General features: G+C 41.9%; 1 protein-coding gene across 1 annotated transcript in view; it reads right to left on the bottom strand.

The window, feature by feature from the left end:
* FAM120A (family with sequence similarity 120 member A) overlaps window positions 1–27,187 on the bottom strand; it is a 118,013-nt gene that overhangs the window by 28,990 nt on the left and 61,836 nt on the right. The window contains exons 10-11 of the mRNA XM_074958100.1: window positions 19,191–19,365; window positions 3,577–3,826 (exon numbers count right to left, since the gene is read on the bottom strand). Coding sequence (XP_074814201.1) covers window positions 3,577–3,826; window positions 19,191–19,365 — 425 coding nt within the window. The remainder of the gene's footprint in view (window positions 1–3,576; window positions 3,827–19,190; window positions 19,366–27,187) is intronic.

Here is a 27,187-nt window from a genome sequence, read left to right as displayed (position 1 = left end):
TCATATATTCGCAGAGCTATTCTAGCTGGGGCTAGATTAGAACTTCCACTAGCTTGTGGAGTTTTTCCCACTCCTTCGGGTGGATATCATGCGCCATAATCATCCTCCTCACAGCTCCTGATGAGTCTTAAAATAAATCACCCAGAAGTGGAGATTTAGGCTCCATCATGACTGCCTCATCAGGAGAGGCGGAAGAGGATACTAATGGTTCCGTTCCTACAGTTGCTCGTGTGAGAGATCCCAAGCCTGCTCAGTACCAAGATGTTTGGGGGGACAATTCTCCTGGCACACAGCAGATGGAGCCAGCTGAGATGGCTGTAGGGATGCTCTTGACTGGGGTGGGGAACCTACGGGTCCCAAAAGGGCCACTACTATGTCCCTGGACTCCAGCTTTACACTGCCCAAGGATCCCTCCTGTAAACTCCCTGCTGGTATTGTGGCAGAAACCCGGGTGGGCAGGTGGCATCTCTCCCCCAGTGGGACCAGCTAGGTTGGGAAACATAGGAACCCACTTCAGAGTCTGATAAGGATGAAACTTTTTCTTGAGACCAAGATGGTACTGTACCCATTGATACTGCAGAGGAAGGCTGACTCTGAAGCAGAGACAGAGATATCATCTGTGCCTTTCCCTTAGATGATACCGGCCTCATTGGTACCCTGATGCCACATCTGGTGGAACTGCTTAGTTGGAGGGGAAGGCCCTGGAGGTGGTACCATCAGCACTGGTGCCAGGTGAGACTCTTGAACCGCTGGTGATGGCAGCACTGAGGTTCCACAACCCTTTCGCAGCCTCAAACACCTCAGGAGTAGACGGGGTACCAGAAAGATACTGTGTGGTACAATGTGGCAAGGAGATGCCAATGAAGATGCTTAGAGAACCAGTCTTGACAGGCCCACATTGGCCTCTGGAGTCAATGAACTCCCCTGTTTAGAGGTGTGCTCTGGGAATTGCTTCCTTTTTGATCATCCTCCTGAGTTTTTATTAGAGCTCATCCTCTTTGATTTCTTTGAGGTCCTCATACGGAGTCCAATTTCTTATGCCTCTTCTTCGGTACCAGGGATGCCAATCTGCCTCTTGGTACCAGTAGCATGGCAGGTGTACTCCTGACCAATGACAAGGTGCTCTGTACCCAGAGCAACGCAGAGGGCTCAGATGGAGGCCACAGAGGCAATTCGATGACCAGATATTTTAACCTTACTGCCCTGTTTTTTTTCTGAAGAGGATTAAAGCCCTTACAAATGCTGCACTTGTCCCTCACATGAGCTTCCTCCAGGCACTTAAGGCCGCTGGGTGAGGGTCCCTATTCGGCATAGCCTTGCCGCAACAGTGGCAGGGCTTGAAATCCAGAGTATGTGGGGGATACCTCCGGTACTGGGGGTAGTTCATGCTCAAACAATAAAAACAATTTTTTTAAACTAGCAAATTGAGTAACTACTAGACTACACTAACTACACATAGGTACAATACATAGGTATCGAGAAAGACCTGCAGAAGCAAGAACAGGGAGCTTCAATGACCGTAACAGGTGGTAGAAAGTTACTGAGGTGGGTGTGGGGCGCTCAGCCCTTTATGCCTGTCCAATGTGTATGAGACAGCAGAGGGTGCTCAGGCTGCCCTGACAGGTACTACCAACGGAAAAAACTCTTCAACAACTGTGCACCAGAGAGCACAAATACCTACAGTGGAATGGATATGTGCAATCACTCAAAGAAGACTTACTCAGAGTCCTCACTTTAACAGCTAAAGTAAAAGGTACTACCGTGTGAACAGAAAAGCCACCAGAACGAAGCCAAAAACTTTTTGTTCAGCTTCAAATTAAAAGATAAGACATAGCGAAAAAAATAGAAGTGATTTCTTAGGGTTCTTAGGGTTCTTAATGCCAGACTAATATTTTGGTAATGCTGCTAATTATAAATGACAAATTAATTATTGTCTGCAGTACTGTTACAGCCCTGTTGATCCCATGAGAGAGACACGGTAGGTGAGTTCTGTATAGTTCGATAGCTTGTCTCTTTCGCCAACAGAAGTCGGTCCAATAAAAGATTACCACACCCACCTTGTCTAAATTAATTATTGCAGTTTGTGCTGATCCAAATACTTTTGTATAGCATAAAAATATGTATTTGGTCAAAAGTTACTCAAAGAAAACCAGTAATGTTGTTTGACAATATTTTTACATTATACCCCTTGAGCTGGCTCCTTAGAGTAGATGAATTAGGAAAATATCCATTATTTGATGCAAATGTCCAAGCAAAACATACTGATGAGACACTGCCTGTGAACTCACCCCACAGCACACATGATCATCAGAACCCCACGCTGCTGTCAACAACAAAAAGAGTAGGATAGGCCATAAAAATATTACCTAAAGCAGAAGTGCGTGATGATACACATAAAAGTAATGGTGTAGTATAAAGGTTTCATCAACATGAGTCTGAGATGAACACATTACTCAGAAGTGAAGTCACAGCAAGTTTTATGCATTCCAAACAAGTGCCAATAAAACTTTTATACCTCACATAAACTATTTATGTCACATCACAGAAAAACTATTTTACAAATGTGTTACGGGTTTTAATAAAATATTATTGGAACTATTTGTATTCTACTCCTACAAAGCCAAGTGCCTTATTTATAATTCCGCCCCGCCCTTTATTGCCTTGATCGAAACCATGAGGCAGTAACAAGGGCGCATGCGCGGACCAACAGACACTACTACGTTTAAAAGCTCCAGGTGCATGCTCACTACTCTCAGTGGAATACAATAAGGACCACTGCTTGAAGAAAAGCTATACGTGGCTCAAAAGGCAAGAGAAATTAATATTAAATTGGAGGCAAACTTACATTTATCATCTCAAAAATTTACTCAAGATCTCTCTCCCATTCATACAAATCTCTCCTTTCAGCCTGAGATCTTGGGTCCTGCCAGATCAAGAAGCAAGAGCTGGGTCTTACTAGGTGACTAGGGATTCCCCGCGTCCTCCCCCCCAAGGTATAGGAGCACTCATTCCTAATTCAGTTCTGAAACTGAAGGTTAGTCTCTTCCTTCTTAATTCTGCACCTCTCATGTGGACCAGTCAAATCAAGTAAGGGAACCAGCAAGCCTAGTACAGTGAATCCTAGTACCTAGTAAATGGGAAATCAATCCCAAAAAGCTACTAAGTAATTATTTTCTGCAGCACCTTTGGTTTTTCTTTGGGAATATACAGTGTCAGTTTCTGTGACCCAAAAGGCAATGTTTGTGTCTGGCTACTTAGAGGCCTTAAATATAACAAGTCTAAATCACAATTCAAACATAACAATTCAAATGCAAAGAAGCAACTGTGACAAAAAAGCCAATTTTTCTTCTTTCAACTCTCTATGGAATTAGCTGAAAAACTGACAAGTAGCTAGCATACTTTTAAGAATCACAGAAGCGAGGAAGTCATTTCTTCCAAAAATACTTGCAATGTGAATTATTAATATTCAAAGTCATGGTTTAATGCAGGATTAGAGAAAGACTTGATAGAGCAATATATTATACAGTGTAGTAACACATTTCTTTCATGCTATTTTAACTTATGATAAACCCTCACCTTAATACACAACAGAGCACCATAAGATGAGTGGGCACATTAGCTGGATTGAGCATTGCTGGTGTATCTGATCTCATACAGGCCAAAAACGCCCTCATTCTTCGGTTCTTGTCCTCTACTGCTTTTCCCAGCCACAGCTTCTTCAGATTGGGACAGGTCCATTCCCTGAACGCAAGCGCTTCCACCAGTTCAGGAGTCTGGGGAGATTTTCCTTTGTAAGCAGCCCATTCTTTAATTATCACTGGGGAAACTATGGAACAAAAACAATTGAGAAAAAAAATTCAAAGTCTTGTATATTTTAAACTTCATATCCAGATAGCCTCCCCATTTAAATCAATAGGTCATTTTAGCCCAGGTGGTGTTTAGATATTATATTGGCTGTACTGATTCTGTATCATGTATGCTAATTTGCATGACTAGTAATCAACCAGCAAGGTCCTGAAGAACTATTTGTTTCACATGCACTCACTTCAACACATTCTCTAATATGCAAGAGTATTCATAAAAACACAAATATATTGCAGGAACATTAGTGTCAATTTATTTTTAACTTAATTAGTTTATTATCCAAAGTATTTTTCTCCATCATAATGGAAGATAAGCTACTTAATTTCTCTTTTTACCCAGATATTCTCCTAATTAGGTTTTACATGTTTGATTAAAGAGTTGGAGGGATGTAAAATGAAGAATATTTCCCAAAACAGCACATAAATACTAAATACTTCCTAAGCGTCAGCTACTTTCACCTCTACAACTTTATCTTTGTGCAGCTAATGGTGATGAACAGGTGGCACAGCTTTACAAACGAAAAAGGAGGACTGGAAAGGAGAGATGCATGGGGAGTGGAAATGTAAAAGGAAGCCTTGGGCAGTAATGTCTAACGTTCATTTGTCAGCTGTGACAGCCACGAGGCCTGGTGGAAAGGGGCAAGGTGGTCCCTGGACATGGGGGGGCAGGCTTCCGATCAGCTGTGATATGACAAACTGATGTAACTCTTCACTCTCCTGTCAAATCTGTTCTCTGCGAAGACACCGGGTTGGTGGCAGAAGACTGGCGTCCCCTGCAATACCTGGGTTTTGCTTTGTGGGCTGTCTGCCCTGGCAGTAGGAAAACATCCTCTGCCTTTGCTGGCGGGTACTTGTATGGCTTTTTGTAGGGAGACCGTGTGTAAACTCCGACGTACCATAGTATGACCCTTGAGTCCTTGAGGGAATGGAGTACTTTGTCTGTCCTTTTATTGAAGAGCTCCATCTCCTGAAAGGGTAGGTCCTTTATCATGAACTGTATTTGGTATGCTCGATGTCAGAAGCCACAAGGCTCATCTGATTGTGATCGCCATGGCCACTGACCTTGCAGATGTATCAGATGTGACCATGGCTGCCTGCAGCAATGTCTTTGTATCCATCTGGCCCTCCTTAATGATCTCCTTCATTTCATCACTGTAGGATTTTTGAAAGGAAAGAAGTGACCCTCCCATATGTGAAGCAACTGTATTTGGTGACTAATGCCTGGTAGTTCTCTACCTAAAGCTGCAGTGAGGCTGATGAATATGCCTTGCATCCAAAAAGGTCTAATTTCTTCGGATCCTTGTCCATATGAGTATGTTTAGTGAACTTCAATTTTTCTTGTACTTGTGTTTGGGTGGGCATAGAAACACTCTAAGCCCTTCTAGAGCACGTAATACTTATTTTCTTTCCACCTCCAAGTGAGCGGAGAAGTGGCCAGGATCTACCATAGTCCTTCCAGTTCCTCTAGCCACTCGTTAATGAGGAGGACGATGAACCTGGCCAGTGCTGTCACACTCAAAAATATCAAAAAACTTAAAACTTTTCTTGTATGAATTTGGTCTCAATATCGAGGGTCTCCAGTTCTGGACTAGAGGCCCTGGAAGGCTTTAAAGTCACTGATCACGGCAGTGGAGGCTAGGCTGGGGTCACTGCTTCATCCAGAGACAAGAATGTTTCCTTGGATGGAGACAGGGATCATTGTGATAGCCCCTTTGTCATCTCCTGCAGCCCCACATCTGTTTCCAGTGTGGGTGACCTAACCAATGATAGTGCCAGAGAGTGGGATCTCCTCCTCCTGCTAGAAGCACAAGAGGTTGATTTCTTTCACACAAAGGACAAAGGTCCTCAGTAATGCCAATATGGCCAAGCTGAAATGCCACACTGATGCTGGTGTGGTTCAAACTGGCCAACCCAGTCCCACTTTCAGACCATTTTGGGCAGTGATCTGAAGCCCTTATGCTCTCCTTGGGGTCATTCTCCAATGGCATAGGAGATGGATCTCTGCTTGTTGTTGTCAAGGAGTGCTGGTGATGGTGAGGAGAAGTATTTCTCTTCTTCAGAAAGTGGTTCCATGGGGAAATATGGAGCTGGTTCCAGTTCCAGTCACTTCTTCAGTACTAGGAATATGCCTCCAGGGCATATCTCGAGCCCTTACTCGGCTCTGTCAGGGGTATCAGTGCTGGATCTTTGATTGCTTAGGGCCTTTGTCTTTGGAAGAGTGATGTTCCATGAGCTCCTTCAATTTAAGAGCTATCTATAAGATCAATCTTGTTGTGCGAGTCTATGTCCCCTTTGAGTGGGAATAGATGCCAGCTTTACTACCTGCCATGCACACCTACAGCGATAGACATGACACATACTTGAAGCATTATATATTCACGCATATTCTTTTAGAGAATATTATATAACATGAATACACAGCTGCTCAACTTGCCACAATTGGTAATTGAGAAGAATAGTAAAGAGTCACAATAACTAGAAGCCTTAGATCTCCCTAGCCCCCATCAATCTGGTTACAGAGCTGGATATTGCACAGAAACCATCCTTGTCACACTGGACAACAATTTCATCCCAGTGATCAGGTGTCTACGCTGATATTAGATTTATCAGCTGCCTTCAGTTCCAGTGAATATGAAGTACTGTTGACTTGCCTGAAGTTATTTCTTTGTGACAGTGGGATGGGGCTCCTTGAGCAGCTTTGTTCCCTGTAGGCTGAAGCCCCAGAAGATGTATTTGTATCATCAATTCTAAGGACATTCCTGTGCAGGCTGCTGCAGGGTTCCATCTTGCTACCATTCTCGTTCAGTATATGCACAAGGCCAGGACTGAGTATTTTTGTGTACTTTTTAACTGTATGATCTCAGTGTTGTAGTGGACATTTCAATTGGAAAACTTGACTCCTTTGCACAAAAGAAAAAGTAATGGTTGAAATTCAAATTATAGCTCCCTCCATCTAATGTTTAACCAACAGAAGATAAGCCGTGGTCTCATTCCATTTCATATATGCCAGGAAGACAACTTAAGTTCTTATGTATAATTAGACTTAAGCTGGTATACAATGGGAAGAACTGGTGGTACTTAACACCTTGCCCTAGACAGAAGCCCAAGGGCACTCTGAAATCAAATCTGTAAAGTACAAAACAGCTTTGTTTAGGTCTGAACAATGAAGAAACATCTTGGCAGAAGACTAAATGATTGCAGTGTACCTCTACCCTTACTCAAGGGATAAGTAGGCAATACTATCATCTTGGTAACTTTAATGTTGGATGAATTAGTCACTATAATTGGAAATTCCATATGAACAAATTTAAGTTAATTGCCAGGAGGAAAATAACTACATATAGTTTTTCATCCTAATTTCCAAGAAGATTTTGTTTGTACAACAGGCTGCTTCTTCCTGAAAAAAATACATGCTTTTCTCTGCATCAGCTCAACAATAAATGTTACTATTTACTGCAAAGGAATAATACATTTCTCAGAGCTTTTTAAAAGGATACAGTCAACTAAAAAATACTTGTGGAAAGACAGAAAGACAGAAAGAAACCCCTCTACTTCCCCTTCTCCCCAATGCCAAAACTTCCTATTACTGTAAATGAAGTCTATTGGGGAAAAAAATCGATTTTTTTCCCCAGTTTGTTCACTTTCTGTATATTGTTTAACCATAATCAAGATTTCCCTGCTTGTGTGGGTCTTTCACACAGCAAAAGAGGAGAGGAAAAACCTTAAAGGAAAGCATGGGTGAAAAAAACAAAAACTTTAAAGAAGATTCAAAGACAGATATACTTATCCTTATAAAAATGAATAGACAGCGTCCAAGTAAGTTATTTTTTGCCAACCAAATCTTATTTCCATGTAATGCTGTGTAAGGAGGGTTAGCCATGAGCCCTTGGAGTTCGCTGACCCTTCTCGCTGATATAATGGTGACTAAAAAGGCTGTCTTCAGAGTAAGGTGATATAAAGAGCATTTAGAAAGAGGCTCAAAGGGGGGCTCCATGTGATTTGTAAGAATATCATTAAGATCCCACCTTAGAGGGCATTCTGTTGATCGGTCAGAATGCAGCAACACCTTTAGAAATCTGGATCCCGGAGGGTGAGAAAAAACTGACCATGACTTGATGGTAGTGTGGCGAGACTGCATCCAGGTGGACTTTGATAAAACCGAGTGTCCAGGGCGTTTCAAATATAAAATAAAGTTGAGGATTTTTGGTACAGAAGGCTTCAGTGGGCTGAGGTTGTGCTGGGCTGCCCAAATTGAAAATCTTTTCATTTAAAAGGAGTAAGTCTTCCCTGGGAAGAACCTTCTACTTTGCAGCAGGATCTCTTGTACTTGTAGTGAGCAGCCTCTGTTGGTAGCGCTCAGGTGACCAACATCCATTCTATCAAATATTGTGACTTTGGGCACGGATGAAGTACCTGACCTTGTTTCTGTGATATTATGCATGGACTGTCTTGCAGTGGTACAGAAGCCTAGACAGACATTTTAAGGAGATATGTTAGCTAGAACTGTCCTGAAGATATCCGTAACAGTATGACTGCAGCCTGTTTGCTTTTGCACATCACTCTTGGAATCAAGAAAATCGGCACAACTGCATACATGAGACCTCCATCCCACTCTATGAGGAAGGTGTCTTGCAATGATTGAGGGCTCATGCCTCCCTAGAACAAAAGGTTGGGCATTTCTTATGGTCTTTAGTGGTAAACAAGTCTATAACAGAATTTCCCATTATACTGATTTAAGGATGGAACTGTTCAGAGACCATTTGTGGCTGGAGATGGATTGCTTGTTTAGAAAGTATTTTAGGTTGTTGCTGGCTCGTGGAAGATGAAAAGTGACGGGTTATCCCATGTTCATAAACACCGTATCTATAAATTCTTGATATGGGGTGATAAGAAGCACCTCCTTGCTTGTTCATACAGTACAGTGCAGATATGTTGTGGGCGAGAATTTGTGGAGTTTAGAAGAACAGGCTGGAATGCTATGCAAGCTAATCTGATTGCTCATAATTCTCGTATGTTTATGTGAAGAGTCATGTCTTTTTGAGACCAAGTCCCTTGTATGCGGACACAATCCAGATGTGCTTCCCAACCTGTACTTGATGCATCTGTGACCAACATCTTTCTAGGGGAGGTATGGAGAAGTGGGCTCTGAACATTCTTGTGGTCTACCCACCAGTTCTGAGCTGATAGGATGAGCATTGGGACCACCATTTGCATGCTCACTATATGCTGTGGCAAGGCACCTCCTTCATCTCATCAGATTTAGTGCTTCCCCCCTCTGGCAATGGAGGGCCTGGGGTAATCAGCCCCACTCATGGCAGGGTTTGCCTTCCCCCTTCTGTGCTCCTTTGGTCGTACTTTAAGTGTAGGCCTGAAGGTTGGCCGAAGGATTCATCCGCCACCAAACAAAAAGAAAAATAGTCTCAAACAAAGAAAAGCCAGTGGGGTACCTTTCTCTGCCTCCTCCCGGGTGCAGGGTGTTGCCCTGTTGGTTGCCCTGGGGTGCCAGTCCTTCCCGCAGCAGGCCTCCGGTTTGGCAGCTTCCCCTGTGGGAAGGAGCCCAGCCTCCCACCCTGGAAAAACTTATTTCCCAACTGCCACAAGCCTGGCAGCAGCGTGTCTCTCTCTTCCCATTTTCTCTCACCAAAGGAGGGGTTATTAAAGGCCTCAGGCAGGCCCTAATTGGAATCAGATGTCCCTCATTGACCTGAGGTAACCGCTTCTCAGCTAGTAGGGAAGAAGGCCTTTAACATTCTGGGGCTAATGTATCTGCCTTCTAGCACCCTCTTGCAGCCTTCCAGCCTGTTACAATGCCTTGACCTTAACCAGCCTTGTAATGGACACAGGTGAGGTCTGGCTAGGGGCATCATGTGGGCGAGTAAACATGTGACTTAGAAGTTTGAGGCAATTTGTTATTGTAGTTGCTGGATTAGATTTTATACCAGTGATTACTGTATGAAGAGAAAAATCCTTCCTCAGGAAGATATGCTTTTGCTAATTTGGAGTTGATTAGGGCTGCTATATAAATCCATGGCATGCCCACACCTTGAATACTGCATACATTTCTGGTCACCCTATCTCAAAAAGATAAATTAGAATTGGAAAAAGTTCAGAGAAGGGCAACAAAAGTGATTAGAGGCACAGAACAGTTTTCATATGAGGAGTTTAAAAAGACTGGGACTGTTCAGTTTTTAAAAAGAGACCACTTGGAGGGGGAGGAGGGAAGAATAGAGCTCTATAAAATCATGAAGGATGGAGAATGTGAAGAAGGAAGTGTTATTTATCCCTTCACAACACCAGAACCAATGGTCACCCAATGGTATTAATAGGCAGTAGGTTTGAAAAACCAAACGTAAGGAAGTACTTATTCACACAATGCATAGCAAACCTGTGGAACTCACTGCCAGAGGACGTTGTGAAGGTCAAAAGTATAACTCAATTCAAAAAAGAATTAGGTAAGTTTATGAAGGATAGGTCCATCAATCGCTATTAGCCACGATGGTCAGGAACACAACCCCATGTTCTGGATGTCCCTAAATCTCTGCCAGAAGCTGGGACTGGACGATGGAGGATGGATCACTTGATAAATTGCCCTGTTCTGTTCGTTCCCTCCGAAGCATCTGGCAACAGCCACTGTCAAAGACAGAATACTGGGTTAGATGGACCATTGGCCATTTTTATGTTCTTATGTTTTCCTACAAATCGTATTATCTGTGATGGGCTCAGAGATGATTTCCCATAATTCACCATGAATTTCAGCTGTTTGCATAGGTGAAAAACCATACGTCAGGGCTGTGGCAACTTCCTGATGAGATCTGTCTTTGATCAGGGATAAAATTGGGATAAAAGTAAATGACATCACCTCAGATATGTCACCACCATAGACAGGCATTTTGTAAAGACTCTTGGTTCTATGGAGAGACTGAATGGTACCACTTTGTATTGGTAGCGACTGGACCCCACTGTGAATTGCAAGTACTTTCTGCAGGTAGGATGGATGGTGATATGGAACTATGCATCTTGTAAACAGCCATGAAACAATCTTGAGCCTGAAGGGCAAGGATGATGGAGGCTAGAGTTACCATCCTGTATCTGAGATGGCAGATATATTTGTTCAGTCTTCTCAGGTCTAGAATAGGACAAAATCCCCTTTTCTCTTTGGAATAAGAAAATATCAGAATTAGAAGCTTCTTCCCCTATACTCCAGAGGCAATTTCTTCTATGGTTCCTAGGCAAAGTAGGAAAGCCACTTATTTGAGCTGATTTTCATGAGAAAGGTCCTGAAGAGGAGCAGGGAATGGTGTCAGCAGGGGGTGAGGACCAAAATTGGATGAGATAGCTATGGGTGATACTTTCAGCACCCACCTGTCTGTTCTCATAGACCATGCCTGAGAGAAGAAAGCAAGGTGGCGTACAAAAGTCAGCGTTTAGAGATGGTCCCTGAGTGGGTCAAGTGTGGCTATGAACTCTTGTGAAAACCTGCTCCCTGGAAGCCAGTGCAGTGTGACAACAGTTGAGGAAGATGCCTCCTCTGAGAAAACCTCTGTTTCTTCCTGGGCAGACATTCAGATCATCTGTATTGGTGTTAGAAGTCTTCTGCCTAGTTTGCCCCAGCACCTAACAGGCTTACAGTTTGTGGTATGTGCCCACAGAGTGGAATGTCCTGGAATCTCTGAGGGACTGTCATCTGTACGAGTGCTAAATAATTCTGTGTCCTTGAAGGGCAAATCCTCAGCTGTGCTTTGCGCCTCTTTTGGAATACCAGAGGCTTGCGGACACAAAGCTCTGCAAATAGTCACAGAAGTGGCGGCAGATCAAGCTGGTGTCCCCTATGCATCCATGGCTGCCTGTTAGCAACATTTTAGCTGTTCGCTGCCCTTCCACAATAATGCTTTTCAAATTCTGCTCTGGAGTCTTATATTCACCTTCACAGCTAAACTTCCACACTACCCCAAATTGTATCTCACAAATAAGGCCTCGTAACTGACAATTCATAGCTGCAATGATGCTGATTCACTGTCCTTTATTCCAAGTAAGTAATTTTTTAGAGCTGTGTCTTTTGGGGTGCTTGTAATCTGCTTAGTCTGTTCATGGGTCAAAGAGACCAGCAAGGAAGGTGAGCGAGGAATCAGCACAGAATGGAAGTGGATGGTGTAACCAGATGTTATAACTTCCAACATCCAACAGGTGGATGTCATCTTTTCCCAAAACACCCAGATTGGTCAGATAGTTTCTAAATAACAGGAAAAGAGGAGGAGAGTGGAACTTTGAATCTGAATGGTAGCACGGTTTTCAGCTCTCAACCTGCATATCAAAATGAATACTTGCCAGATGAAGTCTGCTATGTAGTCTTGTTTGCAGAGGTCAAGGTCTCTTGTTCTGGAATCTTGGCCATTTCCCGAGTGGCTTAGATCTATGCAGAACAAAACTCTGAAATGACTGAGGCCTGTTATATTTTCTTCTGTTAGCAGGAGTATAGATGCCAAGAGAACAGAGGATCGCTCTGGAATGTTAAGTGAACTAAGCGACTCAGCTGTCCTCTCACTGAATAGTTTTGATTCCCCAAATGAGAGTGTTTGGACCTCTTTTGGATGGAACCAGGATGCATGAAGCATGACTACTGCAGTAGCCATGAATCAGGACACCATATCTGCTACATCCAAAACAGCCTGTTGAGATGGCTTGGCTGTAAGATTACCCTCAGAGATGATAAACTGAAATTGTTCCATGCTCTTATGGTAGTTGCTCAATAAAGTAAGCAAGCTTATTATAATTGATGTTGTCGTATTTTGCCATAAGAACTTGATAGGGTACTTTGCTACTCTGAATTGCAAAGTGGTGAATAAGTAGATCTTACGACCAAAGAGATCCAAATGATTTTGATTTTTCATCACGATGTTGTTTTAGAAAGCTGTTGGTTACGTTCATTTGCTACATCACCACTAATGAATTAGGTACTGGTTGGGAAAAAAGGGTCCTCAGATCCTTGTGACGGTATATAATATTTCATGTGAGTTCTTTTACATGTTGGAGCTAAAGTTAGAGTTTATCAGACTGTCTGAGCTGGCTCCAGCGGGGCATCATTAATTGGCAGGCCTACTCACCATGTGGCTGAAGTGTGGAAGTTCCATGAAATTGTGTGGAGCTTCTTGGATTTCTTCCAAAGGGATCTGTAGTGATTCAGCTACCTGTTTCATCAAGTCCTGAAACTGCTTAGAATTGCCAGCATATAATGGTGGTGGAGGCATCACAGCCTCATATGTACTAAAGTTGCCTCTTCAATATGTTGTTCCTCCTCATATGGCTGTTGAAACTGATGCAGAGGATCTTATGGTAGAGCTGGCTGCCGCCACAAATTCACTTTCTCAGAATCCCTGGTTATTCTGAGATAATACTCATTATCTCATGAGTTCCACAAACAGCCTGATATGCCCCATATTGATATGGCTAAGGACCCCAAGGTGACTGGTACCAGGTCATTTGAGGGTGGTATTATGTATCTGTCCTGTCTAGATCTTGTAGATCCCTATCTGAGTGGAACTTTGTGGAGGAAGCCATGAAAGAGTAATCTGGTGAGTTCTTCACATACAGGTAAGAATCTGATGAACAATAAACATCTGATTCAAATGAGAGAGCCAAAGATGGTAGAGTGACGGAAGACAGAACTCTAGACCCGGACAGTAATGCAGAGTAAGATGGTACTGGAGACAATCTTGTGTCCAGTACCAAAATATCTATACACTCTGCTAGTAGAGATGACTCTGGTACTTCTGAAATTACTAAGTCTTTAGACAACATTAATCTACTCAGTACAGGTGACAAAAAGGGAGACGGCAACTTGGAAGCTACTTCCCTACGAGCCACTGTCGGTACCAGAGGAGCCATAGACTTACATGGCACCAAATGGCCCTCCACAGCCTTATCAGCACTGCACACTTATTTAGAGAAGTCACAGCCAGTACCGCTTACTTGCTAGGCATTGCAGATGCACTCAGTACCATAGGCTTAGCAGAGGCAGTGAGTCTACTCTTTGTTAAAAGTTTACTCACTACTAAGCTAACAGAGCCAGGCTTCAATGTCAGTACCATCTCAGCCTGTGCACCGACGGATTTTTCACACTTGGTGCTAAAGTAGTGATTTTCCTGATCAGTAACAAAGCACCAGTACTGAAATCTCCTAAAGCCTCAGCAATGTCCTTATCGGGACATGAAGTCTCCATAGCGGTGACTCCCTCACGCAATTTCAGCCTCTTATTATCAACTTCTTTTTGAAGTGATCTAGGTTGGCTCCTGTGTTTAGAAGGTATTGTAACACCACTTTCAGTGTGATCTCCTTGCACCGTCCTACTGGTTGCATGGGTCCTGGGAGTCACAGAAACCAAACCTGACAGGGTACTCTGAATTTCTGCATTCCCTTATACAAATGGGGTCCGAGGCTCTGGACCTGAAGAGGCCCACACAGATCAATCTATGAGAAACATTTCTAATTTGGTTTCTCTGATCTTTTTAGTTATCCTGCCAAATGATCTACAAATATTAAACTTAGAAGAACATGAACTTCTGCTAAACAATAGAGAAAACTTATGTGGTTGTCATTCAAGGGAATAGCATCCCTGCAGACATCACATGACTTAAAGCAAGGAGATTTAGGCATTCCCATCAAGAACACAGTAAACCTAGAAAACTAAACTCCCCCTTCTGACTAGAGAATTGAGAAGACATGGGGGAAATAAACCTTATGTCCTAATAAACTCTCTCTAAAGCTATTTTCACTAACTATACAAACAAAACTAATCACTACACTAAGCACTAAACTAACACTACCTATTCATCTAAGTATTTACCATGTCAGTAAACAAGCTACCTAAAGTGGACACTGCAGGACACTAAAGCCCCGTTTAAAGCTTAAGTGGTGAGGCACTGCCCCTAGATACCCTCAGTAAGGGGTACAAGGATAATCAGGCTGCACGTGTGGACCAGACACTGCTGACAAAAATCTCCAAAGGCACATATGCCCCTGAAGTAGAGCACCCATACTGTAAGGAACCAGGTTATAGGCAGTCTGGCCTAGCAATCACAGCTGGGCTGAGGTCTGCACACTAGGGATGGTAGTCACCGAGCAGGAGCTGGAGGAATTGCAAGAGCCGGGTCCCATAAGCAAGAGTCAGGATCAGAGTCGGGCTGGAGTTGGAGACTGGAGATCAGAGGCTGTACCAGGTTGGATCAGGGTCAGAGTCAGGCTGGAGTTGGAGACCAGAGGCAGTTCCAAGCTGGAATCAGGATCAGAGTCAGGCTGGAGTCAGAGACCGGAAATCAGAGGCAGTACCAGGCTAGAATCAGGAGGCAGGAATGAGGGTCACAATCAGGCTGGGATTGGAGACCGGAGATCAAGCAAAGTCTGGCACTGCAGCAGGCTGAAATCTGTGCCATTGCCCAGGCAACTTTCTAGGGCAACTCCTGGGGTTAAATAGGGTGCTTGGCCAATCAGAGGGCTGCAAGGTATGTCACTCTGGGCCTCTTGGGCGGTACTTCCTGCGATGCCTACTCTCCACAGTACTCCCCAGCTGTGCCTTTGCATGGCTTCCTTATGGCACTGTGGGAACATCAGCTGTCCCAAGCTCTGCAGATCCAGGTTCTAGACCCCAGATCCTTACACACAGCAACAATCACTCCAAGAAGTCGTAAGGGACTGGTGCAGGTGTTCTCTTCTGCTCTTTATGCCCTCACACAGGTGAGTGGGAGCAAAAGGACATGAATGGTACAGGCACAGCATAGTAGCTGCTGCTATTCAAAAGATTTCAACCTTGGGTGCATGCACACAGACCCATTTGTGAAGAACACCATTTGGTTTTGTTTGGCCTTCTGAAAAAAAAATAAGTTCACTAATTGCATCTTCTAACAGAATTTTTTTGTGCAACTTTGATAATTACATACAAAGAACATCACAATATAAAAGTATGGCAGTGGTCAGTTAGTTTATATAAACGTTTCATTACCCTACAGTTTGCATATTCAACGACAACACTGACACAGTTTACCATGTGTATTTCACAAACCTAACTCCGACTCATGACAGTTACACACTCTTAAACACACACACATTACTTACTATACATATTAGAATATGCAATATATATATATATAACAAGTGAAGCTCGTGTTAACAGATTTCAACAATGAGTATTGTAGATCTGAGTTAAGGTTTGTATAACACAGATGGCAGTTTTTTAGGCATCAGTACAGCCATTAAATGAATATATAAACTGTAATAGTAATGAATAATTTATACACACTGCCTTCGCTGTTTCCATACTTTTTAACAGTTCATTTTTGAAAGCTGCATGTTTTAGATGTATAGGGCATCTTAAATATAACGTAACTAACTTTCTGTGGTCTCCTTGATCTCTGTCCCTTCCCTCCTCCTCCTCCTCACCTTCCGCTTTCTGCTAAAATGGCTTGATCTTCTTTACTCATCCCATTTTGCCATACCCCTGGCCACCATAATAAAAAATAAAGAAATAAAAATACTTTAAATTGAAAAAACCTACATGAAATTAGCATGTAACCATCACAACCCTGAGCACTTCGCTTGTATGTTTTATCTCTTGCCTCTACCCTTTAATTTTTGTCTTTTTAGATTCTGCAGAAACTGCATGTTCTTATTAACATTACCGTAAATTCTACTTATTAACAATCTTTCAGTTCCCAGCAAAAAGAACCTATTATCTGGAGGCTGCAGAAAAGTGGAAGGCAGGTTTGCAGGGCTGCAGCCAAGGAAGAGAACACTGGGATGTGCCGGTACCTCTCCCTGCAACCCCACAAACCTGTCTGCAGTTGATGCTCAGCACTTCTCAGCTCTTCCTCCCCTAGGTGCAGCCCCACAAGCAGGTTTATGGGGCTGCAGCCAGGGAAAGAAGCACTGGGACATGCTGAGATCAGGCCCCTGGTGCCAGAGTAGGGCACAGCCCAGAGAGCACAGAGGTACCATGCAGTCCTGCAGGGCCCCAGCATCCCTACTCCCCAAGGAAAGCCACCAGTATCCAGGCTGCAGCCCGCCCCTTCCTGCTGCTGCCCTGTCCAGATCCTCCCCTCCCAGCTGCTGGCAGGTTTGCAGTGTTGCAGGCAAGAAAGGCATGTCAAAAAGTTGTCATACGCGACAACCTGTTGCCAATATCCAAATATTATTAAAGTAAATGGGACAGAACTGGCTCCTGGAAAAATGCTGCTATTAACCGGAAGTCATTAATATCAGGATTACTATTAAGTGGAACCCACTGTATTTCTTACTTATAATCCTTATTTGCACCAATATGTTTGGGCAGAGTTGAAAACTGAACTTCTCTTGAGCTCAAGTTCTGTGTCTTAATTACAGGTACTGCACCCTAGCACAATAAGAACCACAACCATAATTGGGGCGCTGGGATACTACTGCAATAAACACACAACAGCATTGCACAAGAATTTCCTACATTAAAAGAAAAAGAGAGCCTCTGCTAGGAGTTTTCTACTCACAGAAGCAAATGACTATAGCCAACAGAAGTGATTCAGAAATTTAAGGCAAGTCAATAAATGTTGAACTGGTTGAAATAAGAGACATTTTACTTCTAGTAACATAAAAGTTTAAGGAGACCAAAAGTGAGAGTTGGTACCCCTATTTCCTTGTTAGCAGCGCCACCCTTACTAGGAACACCAGAGGATAGTGAGAGCTAAGTCAGCAGCAACTTCTGCCTCCACAGACTAAGGAAACTCTGAAGGGCAGTGTAAACTAAGGGAGGGAAGAGGGGGACCCAGCCAAGTAGCTCAAAAACTCTAGGGAACTCTGTGCAGTTTTTCTAGAGAAAAAAGGAAACCTGCATAAAGCTAAGATAGTTAAGGGCTTCAGCACTTACAGCTTTAAGCACTTTAACTATTTAGGTGCATAAAGTAAATGCGTAAGTAAATCTATACAGCAGCTTCAAGGACAGTAATCCAAGTCAGCAACAATGAACATTGCACAGAACTTTATTTCAAAGCCAATCTCCTAAAACTCTGTTAACACAAGTGTGTCTAGAATCTACATGTGTGAACTTGTGAGTTTGGAAATTATTCTGTTTGAGAAAGAGGTGGATTTAAAAAAAAAAAGACTCAGAAAAGGGGTAATTTGACTACTTATTTCAAAACTATTTCTTACTTTATGACTTTTGAATCTCAGTGAAACATCCTCCTCCTGCCTATAAGGGTCACAAAATATTTCACAATAGTTTATTCCAATTAAAAATTGGTGGGAGGGAGGGGTGTAAATGAAAATAAGGCATACAAATGATTACTGTATGTAGCCTTAGACAAAGATTGCAAATGACATCTTCACAACAAACAAATCTAAATATTTGCTTTTTAAATTTGGTCTACTGACAGCAGAATCCTACAAATAAATATGTTACCTTTTCTCCTGTTGACAATCATCTATTTAATACTTTGCTTTTCCCTAACCTTCCCAAGATCTTGTTACAGAGGTTTAACCACTTTTTGGTATGTGTTTGACATTAAGAAAACCTTTCCATATATAAACTGAGATTTTCTCAAATGAAATGAATCACTGGCAACTACAGATTTGAAAATGTGTATATCTGATTAATGTCAGCACTAGCACTCATGCTTTTGACTGCATTAGCAAATGGCCTCTGTAACAAATCTGCTCACAAAAAAGTGCAGTTTTTAAATTGTTAGTTGGTTTATGACTAAGTTGCTATACCTGAAGCCTAAGTAAACTACAGTGTAATAAAAATAAAATTTTCATGTGTCAACGTTTGAAAGCTAAAAAGAGAAACAAAACTAAATTCCACTGAAATATACTAGTCAGAGTATTTTGGAAACGCAGAGGGAAAAACAGAGAAAACTGACATATGCATTTAACATTTCTGTGAAAACTATGTTAATATTTGTGTGAGAAAGGAAGAGAAATTTCTTACATTCACTTCCTAACATAATACTTTGAATCTAAAGAGCACACCAGGACCAAAAATGACAGACTATTCAGGAAAAGTCAGGCAGTAGCCAGACTATACATTTTCTTTCATGTTAGTGTTTCAGCTATAAACCTCCAATTTTGCTTATTGACTCCTTTTATAGTCATTAAACAATTACAGAGAATAAATATAGTAAGAAAAAAGATTATAAAGTAATTTATTTATAAGGACCCATAAAATCTGCCACTTTTGTCCTGACAGAACATAAAAATTTAATCTCAGTGACATTCATGAAAGCCTAATAATTACTCTCATTTTTGATCATGCTGAAAATGTGCATAAGATTATGGAGTTTTGAAGAGAAAAACGATGGCTAGAGTACATACATTCTGGTGGAAGTCTGTTCTTTCTAAAAGCAAGCCTTTCAGTTTTCTTTCTGCTTTCTGCCAAACTAAACAGGACTCCGTAAACATACTGACGAACTGGCCTATAAAGCAGAGCAGCAGGAGGCAGGTCTTTGTTCGCTTCGTCTTCAATAGAAACGGCAATTTTGATTTCACCCTTTGCATGGAAGAAAGCAGAATAATATTGCACATATGTATATATATATTTTCCATTCAACATAAAAGTAAGTATGCTAACACAATCCTGCTTTAAAACCATTTCAGTCATATATTTAATCAATACAAAAGATATATTTGAAGAACAGATGCCTAGAGTTAAGCTAGAATTTAGGGACTACTTTCAAAATCGCAAGTGACTTAGCAGCACATGCCTCACTGATTGTATGCTCCTAAATACCTTAGAGATTTTGAAAATCTTCCCCGTAGTTCCCCCCAGTCTGAAACAGGTTTTTGCTTCTCAGTCACTGATACACACAATTATGCAGGTGACGCAAAGCCTTTTAAATAGCCAAGAAATATATTAATATAGCAAAAATATTCAAAATTGAGCATTTTACCAGTAAAGCAACAATTAGCGATATGATGAATCTGTTTTTTTTAAATGGATCCCAAACACTAGTCAAATTGCATTCAAAGACTTAACAGGAAAAGTCAGATATGACAATATTTTGAAAATCGGTAAAAGCTGCTTTAGAAATTTAGAAGTATATTTGTAATTAAAATATGCCTTAAGTAAAGCTATGTAGCTATCCATTTAATGCCTTGCATGGCTTGTACTAAGTTTTGACTACTAAGCACTAAGTGAACAATTTAATTTAAAATGCTGTATAAACTGAAAAGATACATAAGGTGAATATACAACAATTTTAAAATAAAAATAAAGTGCATAGCTTACTTTTGTGTTCACTGTGAAAAAGGATTAATACAATTACATAAGTATAGCGCTTCTTGTAGATAAAAACTTTTGGGAAAGGGCAGCATTGAGTACAGGGCTGAGGGCCAGGGCTGCCTGACTTATCATCGCAACTCTAGTCCCTGGTTGTACTGGCTTGGGGCAGGTTGCTTAACTCTGTCTCAATCTGCTCTCTGTAATGTGGGAGATAAATACTATCTACCTTACAAGGATGTCATAATGTTAGTATCTGTTCTCCCCCTGTTTCAATGTGGCTCTTGACAGGGCAGAACTCTGCAAGCATAGTGTCTTTATGCAAGTGGTCCAACCTGACCGCTTTCTACAAGCCCTAACCTGGAAGAATTTTTATAGCAATTTTCTAATGAGGTACAAATGGGCCCAGATGTATCACTTATTAACCTAGACATGGACTATTTTCTTTACTCTAATTGTCTCAGTCTATCACTAACCTCTTCCTATCGTAGAGACATTCGGGGGCTCTTGGAGAACACAAAAGTAGATCAATGTCTCTCCAACCTTTTGAGGTCAGGCTTTTTACAGGGTTTGACACTTCAACTCCCTATTAAAGCCCCTCAATGGCTTGGAGTCTTTGTGGAGTAATAAGCAGATTAAAAAATGCCCATTTTGAGCCACTGTATACCAGATATCTCAATACTTTCTCTTGTGTGAAGTCATTGCTCAATGAGCGAGTGTAAGAAGTCCATTCAACTTTCTAGTTTCATTTGACATCAGTGCCCTAATCAAGATTCCCCCACAAAGATCACATCTGTGTGGCTGTCTGACTACATATTAGAATGACCTGATTAGTGTGAAGCTAGAGAATCACAAAGTACATTCATTTCTTGGGATGCATCCTACAAGCCATTAAGTGGTCATATCTGATGTTTTCTAGAATATGCTTTTTTCTCCCCTGCTCTTTTCTCCACTGTTTGTAATTCTGATTTTTTGAGGATTGTATCTTACTGGACACTCACCCATATGTCCCCCCTCAAGAGTTCGGTGGGTTTTTAATAGAAAGGAATATGTTTACCCTCTGTATGAGTGCGTACTCATTTGCCCCTTTCTGAGCTTTAATGTTGGTCACTTTGAAGAAATATTTTTTGCAATCTTTGTGTAATTAGAAGGTTAGGGCAGAGCTCTTGCTTCCTGCTCTTAAAAGATATGGGGAGAATGTTCTGGAACCCCTGAAATATTTATTGTTAGACCATGCTGAGTAGGGCAGAGAACACATGCCAGACTATATATGCTTTTTGAGGCTAAAAGTCGTAAGAACTTGGGGAGTTTTCTACATGACAAATGCTGCTGAGATCTTCAGAGAATTACAAGGTGAGTACTTTTCCAATCAAGGCAGGTTTGTATTTTCTGACCATATCCTGAACAAATAATCTATAGACAATCCAATATCCCTCCATTTGTTATAGATTTTGGAGGGTGTAATGCAACCACCAAACTTGTACTGATCAGTTTTCAATAAATCATCATCATGAATGCACAGCTGCAGGGTGTGTACAAACAGCTCACCCTATAAATATTACAAATGCTGAAAGCTTTTTTTGTTTTAATGTTAACAGTGTTTCCATAATGAACAAGATTGCCATTTTTGGCCATCTACAATGCCTTTAGCATATTTTTTAAGTTATCAAAATAGTAGTGCCTGTGTGCTTGCCGTCAAAACATTCCAGTGTCACATAAAGGCTCATCTGTAAATTTACTAGCAATACAAGTAGAAGTTAGGCTGAGGAACACCCGAGTTATACTACTCTAGGTCCACGTATCAGCTGCAATGTCCTTGGACTGTGGCGATTCAGACTTACTCTGTTCTGTAGATCAATGTTTGATTCATTCATATTTTAAGATGTCTGGATTTGTATTTAGATCAAAGATTCATACATCCCTACTTATAAATATACCGTATCAATAAGCGTTTGAACACTTGGAATTAGAAAATCAGTCTTGTCTTCCATTTCAAGGACAGTGGTGTGATTTTTTGAAGGTAATTTACACAAGGCAGCATCTTAAATTAGTCCATACATGTTATCTTGTCTTCATATTTTGAAATTAGGGAAACTGTACTGAACATACAGAAGGATGAAGATCACTAGACTGTGTTAAATTTATGGGGAAAATAATAAGGACATAACCTATCAAATAAGCTTCTATAAACCTTTTCAACCACAAAAGTTACTCCTCCCTTCTAAAAGGACAAACATAAGTTAAATTTAGCAAAAGTAGATTTTAAATGTATGTTTTGACAGAGGCTCAACTGCAAACTTCTCTCTGCTTACCACAAATTATACCACCCCCATGGCTTTAAAGGCCGATTGTGTTTAGTTTTACTGAGAGAGACATGGTAGATGAGGTAATATCTTATTACCAACTTCTGCTGGTGGAAGGTACAAGCTTTCAAGCTTCATAGAGCTCTTCTTCAGGTCCGGTGAATGTAACCAGAGTGTCTAAGCTGGTACAAACTGTTAAGCATAAGGGGTTCACACATGCAGTAAGAGACCACTTAAAATTAAATGGGCAATTAAGAGTTACTAGGCAAACAACTAACATCACTTTCTATCTGTTAATTTTAAATCTTAACTATTCCTTATTCCTATTCTATTCTGACAAACTCTGCACCAATAATTTCTGTAGGGTCATAGACTATTGTCTATCACGTACACACAGAAATGTCACCAATACCAATGTGAACTGCACAAGTGGATCAAGAGTAGTATATGTCCCTAGTAAGATTCCAGCAGGGTCAACCAACCTGGACCCTCCCCAATTTTTTTTATTTTAAATAGGCCTCTTAGGAAAATTAAAAGCATTCACTACTAACTTACCTTTCCCCTCAGAGTCTCAATTTAAGATGTTAAAATCCCAATTTTCTCTATAGTATTACATATTATACAAACACATCAATGAGTACAAGTATTCAATATTTTGTTTATAAACTCATGTACTTTACCCACAATTAAAACTTTATTTTGTCTTTTTCTTTTGAATTAAATTCCTTACAAGCTGTATTCCAAACAGCAGCAACAGCTCTGAAGTCACATGGGAAGGTAGCCAACATGACACAATACTGTTACATCAATCCCCTTCCTCTCAGATTTTAGGTTTTCAGTGTGCTGCAGAATGTTGTACTGATGTACAAATTGGCAGGGAAATGCAGATTTTTGGAAGCTCGGGAGGGGGTCATTGAGGCTTTTGGTATCCATGAAGGTATGAAAGTTGTGTTTGATACCCAGGAAGTAGTCAAGGCTTTTGGTACTTGGAAGGGGATGAACTGTGTATCCTCCCCTCTATTCAGGGGAAGGGTAGAGGTGTTTTTAATTTTTGAAATGGGAGAGTAATAATCCTTGGTAGCAACTAGCTGCTCCACTGCATCCTTCCCCAATATTTACCACTACCATCCAGCAATGACAAATAAGCATATTAGTTAACGGTTTCTGATAAAATGGTAATTTAAACTGTCAGCAGACTTCAGTGTTCACACCCAAGAGAGGAACAATGAAGTTCATACCTCTCAGACCTTTGTTTTAGGCTCTTGGCAAACTCAGAAAACACTGCATCAGTTACACTCAGTTTATATTTTTAAGGTTTCCCCATAAACATGAGGGCTAGAGACAAATGAAAGCTTTAGATTCTGGAAAACAATTATGTGGCCATTTAAAAATAATCCACAATTACGTAACAATTTACATGGCAATGTAATCATATAATACATTGGACCCTGCCTACAGATGTCAAATAGCATTTCTATTCACTGAAAAAACAGATCAGTCTTTAAATATTGATTGCCCTACTGTATTCAATGCAAGAGTCCCTACGTTTATTTATTTATTTATTGCTGGAACAGATTCCTCACAATTTAGGACAGGGGTGGCTCCGGAGCTGCATGTGGCTCTTCATAAGTTAATATGCAGCTCCTTGCATAGGCACTGACTCCGGGGCTGGAGCTATAGATGCTAACTTTCCAATGTGCCAAGGAGTGCTCAGTCCTCAACCCCCTGCCCTGCCCCCACTCCACCCCTTCCCCTGAGCCTGCCGTGCCCTCACTCTCCCCACAAGAGCCTCCTGCGCACCGCATAACAGCTGATCGTGGTGGGCAGAAGGCGTGGGGAGGGAGCCGAAGGCACAGATTGATGGGGCTGCCGGCGGGCTGGAGGCGCTGCAGGTTGGAGAAGGGGGAGCTAATGGGGGGCTGCTGACATATTAGTGTGGCTCTTTGGCAATGTACATTGGTAAATTCTGGCTCCTTCTCAGACTCAGGTTGGCCGCCCCTGATTTAGGATAATTCTTCTTTTGATGTTTAATTGCTTGGATACTTTTCTGCATTCTATGATCACATATTCAGATAGCACGTTTAAACAACAACATCAAATATAGCATTTGACTATTTGCATAAAGAAATTAATCAGACATTTGTCCCACCCACCTTCGCTTCTGTGCTCTCCTTTTACGGATAAGGAAATGAAATGGAGAAAACGTGTATCAAAAGTGTATGTTATAGTTGAGAATTGAAACACAATGAAATACAAAACTAAACTCTGATGCAAGTACACTTACACATTTCAATTCTCAATTATTACACTGCATTAATGTCTATTTTTGTACTGAAATAGATTGCTAAACAAATATTTGGAAAAACAGAGCTCCATGACAAAAAATAAGCTATGCAAAGATTAACAGAAAATTTAGAAGCTCAAAATTAAGTGTCTGATTTGCCAATTTTGGTAGACTTATAGAAATTATATTTATGTTGTTGCCAGGGTAATTAATAGGTTTGTTTAGTGTATTTTTAAAAGATTACCAAGGGTGCTCAAAGCTTTAGATGGGAGATATTTTGCTACCAAGTAGTTAAAATCCAAATTAACATATATATAGTAAATACCTGAAGTCAGCACAGAAATTTGTGTTAAACTTCATTGTGCATTGTTCATATAATTTAGAAACGGAGGTAAACTCACAAGCAAGAATCCTAGTTTACCATGATAACCCCCCCAAAATTCTCCAATAAAGAAAAAACAACCAAAAATCCACAGTTTTCCGCAATTAAAATGAAACGTTGAACTTTAGTTTCCCTAGTCATAATATATATAAGTATCAGATGAACACAATGTTTTACTGATATACAGTAGAACCCCGTTTATCCAAGCCTCCGTTATCTGGCTCTCTGTATTAACCAAATCAGCAGCCACCCAGTGCTGACCACCCAACCTCCCAACCCCATCTTAAATTAAGGGATACAAAAGTCTTTGCCAATCCTCACGATTATTCCAATTTTTGACTATCCGAACTGGCTCTGGTCGATCAGATAAATCAGATCCACTACAAATTTAAAGCGGATTGAAAAAAAAACAACCACAGGAGGAAGAGGTTATGCACACTGATAAGTGACACTGGTACTTTCAGTAAAATTTAATTAACATTTAGCATATATTTTTATTTTTTCACAAAATGTAAAACCTAAAAATTCTCTGTAAAAATGCATATTCCGCATTTTTCCACGACAAATGGATTTCTAGGATCCATGCTCACAAGATAAGAGAAATGTATACAGTTCTAGTTTTTGATATGCAATGTGGTTAACCACAAGTCCTCTGTGAATTAAAAAAAAAAAAAAAAAAAGTCACTGCTAAGCATTTTTGTGTGTAAGTCAAGTACAGTAAAAGCTTTTTTATCCGGCATGTTAGGGAAATGGGGGATGCCGGTAAATGAAAAATTCCAGTTAACTAAGGGGGGAGGGGGGATTTGGGTGCGGGAGGGGGTGCTGGGCATGGGCTCCGTGAGTTTGGGTGTGGAACTGGGCTTAGGGTAAGGGGTTGGGGTGTGGGAGAGGGGTGCTGGATCCGGGCAGCACTCACCTTGGGCAGCTCCCTGGAAGTGGTGACCTGTTCCTGCTGCTCCTAGTGAGAGGTGCGGCTAGGCGGCTCTGCGCACTGCTTCTGTCCACATGCACCGCCCCTGCAGCTCCCACTGGCTGCAGTTCCCAGCCAATGGGAGCTGTGGAGCCAGCACTTGGGGTGGGGGCAGCGCACAGAGCCACCTAGCCACACCTCCGCCTAGGAGTAGCAGGGACAGGTCACCGCCTGCGCTGCCTAAGGTGAGAGCCACCCGGATCCGGTACCCCGAAACCCTTCCCACACCCCAACCCCCGCCCTGAGCCCCCTCCCGCACCCAATCTCCCTCCCAGAGCCCACGCCCTGCACCACCTCCCGCACCCCAATCCCCAGCCCCTCACCCCCTCCCACACACCGAACCCCTCATGGCCATTCGTCCACCTAGGAGCAACAGGGACATGTCGCCGTTTTGAGGGAGCCATGCACAGAGCCTACCGGCCCCATGCCAACCAGACTATAAACTGGACTTTCAATGAAGATCAGAAATGCCAGTTTATAGAGCTTTCTGGTTGGTAAAGTGCCAGATAACGCAGCTTTTACTGTATTAGGTTTTACTTGTACACTTTATATTTAATGTGTGGGGGAAGGGCAAGTTTACATAATTTTCTCCAACCCCCCATTCAAACATTACAGCATGATGCACATTTTTGTAAAACTGATTTTCAGTATCTACTTTGTTGGGAAATCAAGCCTTTAGAAATGGGGCAGTGTAGCAAAGGGGTGTGGCCTCCCTCAGAGACTGACAGTGAGGGAGAGCCAGATGCCCCTTGGTGGGTGGAACCCGGAAGGCCTAGTCCGCCACACCGGATGCAGAAGGGCAGGACAGGAACAGGAAGTATAAGAAGCGGGCCCTGCAGCTCAGTTGAGCAGGAGCTGCCAACAGAAGCAGATGCTTCCAGAACGCTGTTGGAGCTGGAACCTGCGGAAGACTATGGCCAAGGAGACCGTAAGGTACCAGGACTGCGTGACATGCCCGATGCTGAGGAGTTGCTGGGACTGCCGCTCGCAGTGTACCCCAGGGAGACGCAGGACAACTAGAGTTGCCAGCTGTCTGGTTTTCAACCGGAACGCCCGGTCATAAAGGGACCCTGGTGGCTTCAGTCAGTACTGCTGACCAGGACGTTAAAAGTCCGGTTGGCGGTGCAGACCGGCTCCCTACCTGGCTCCACGCA

This window comes from Natator depressus, chromosome 7, assembly GCF_965152275.1.
Source record: "Natator depressus isolate rNatDep1 chromosome 7, rNatDep2.hap1, whole genome shotgun sequence".
NCBI classification, from domain to species: Eukaryota; Metazoa; Chordata; order Testudines; family Cheloniidae; genus Natator; species Natator depressus.
This window is presented reverse-complemented; position numbering and strand designations above follow the sequence as displayed.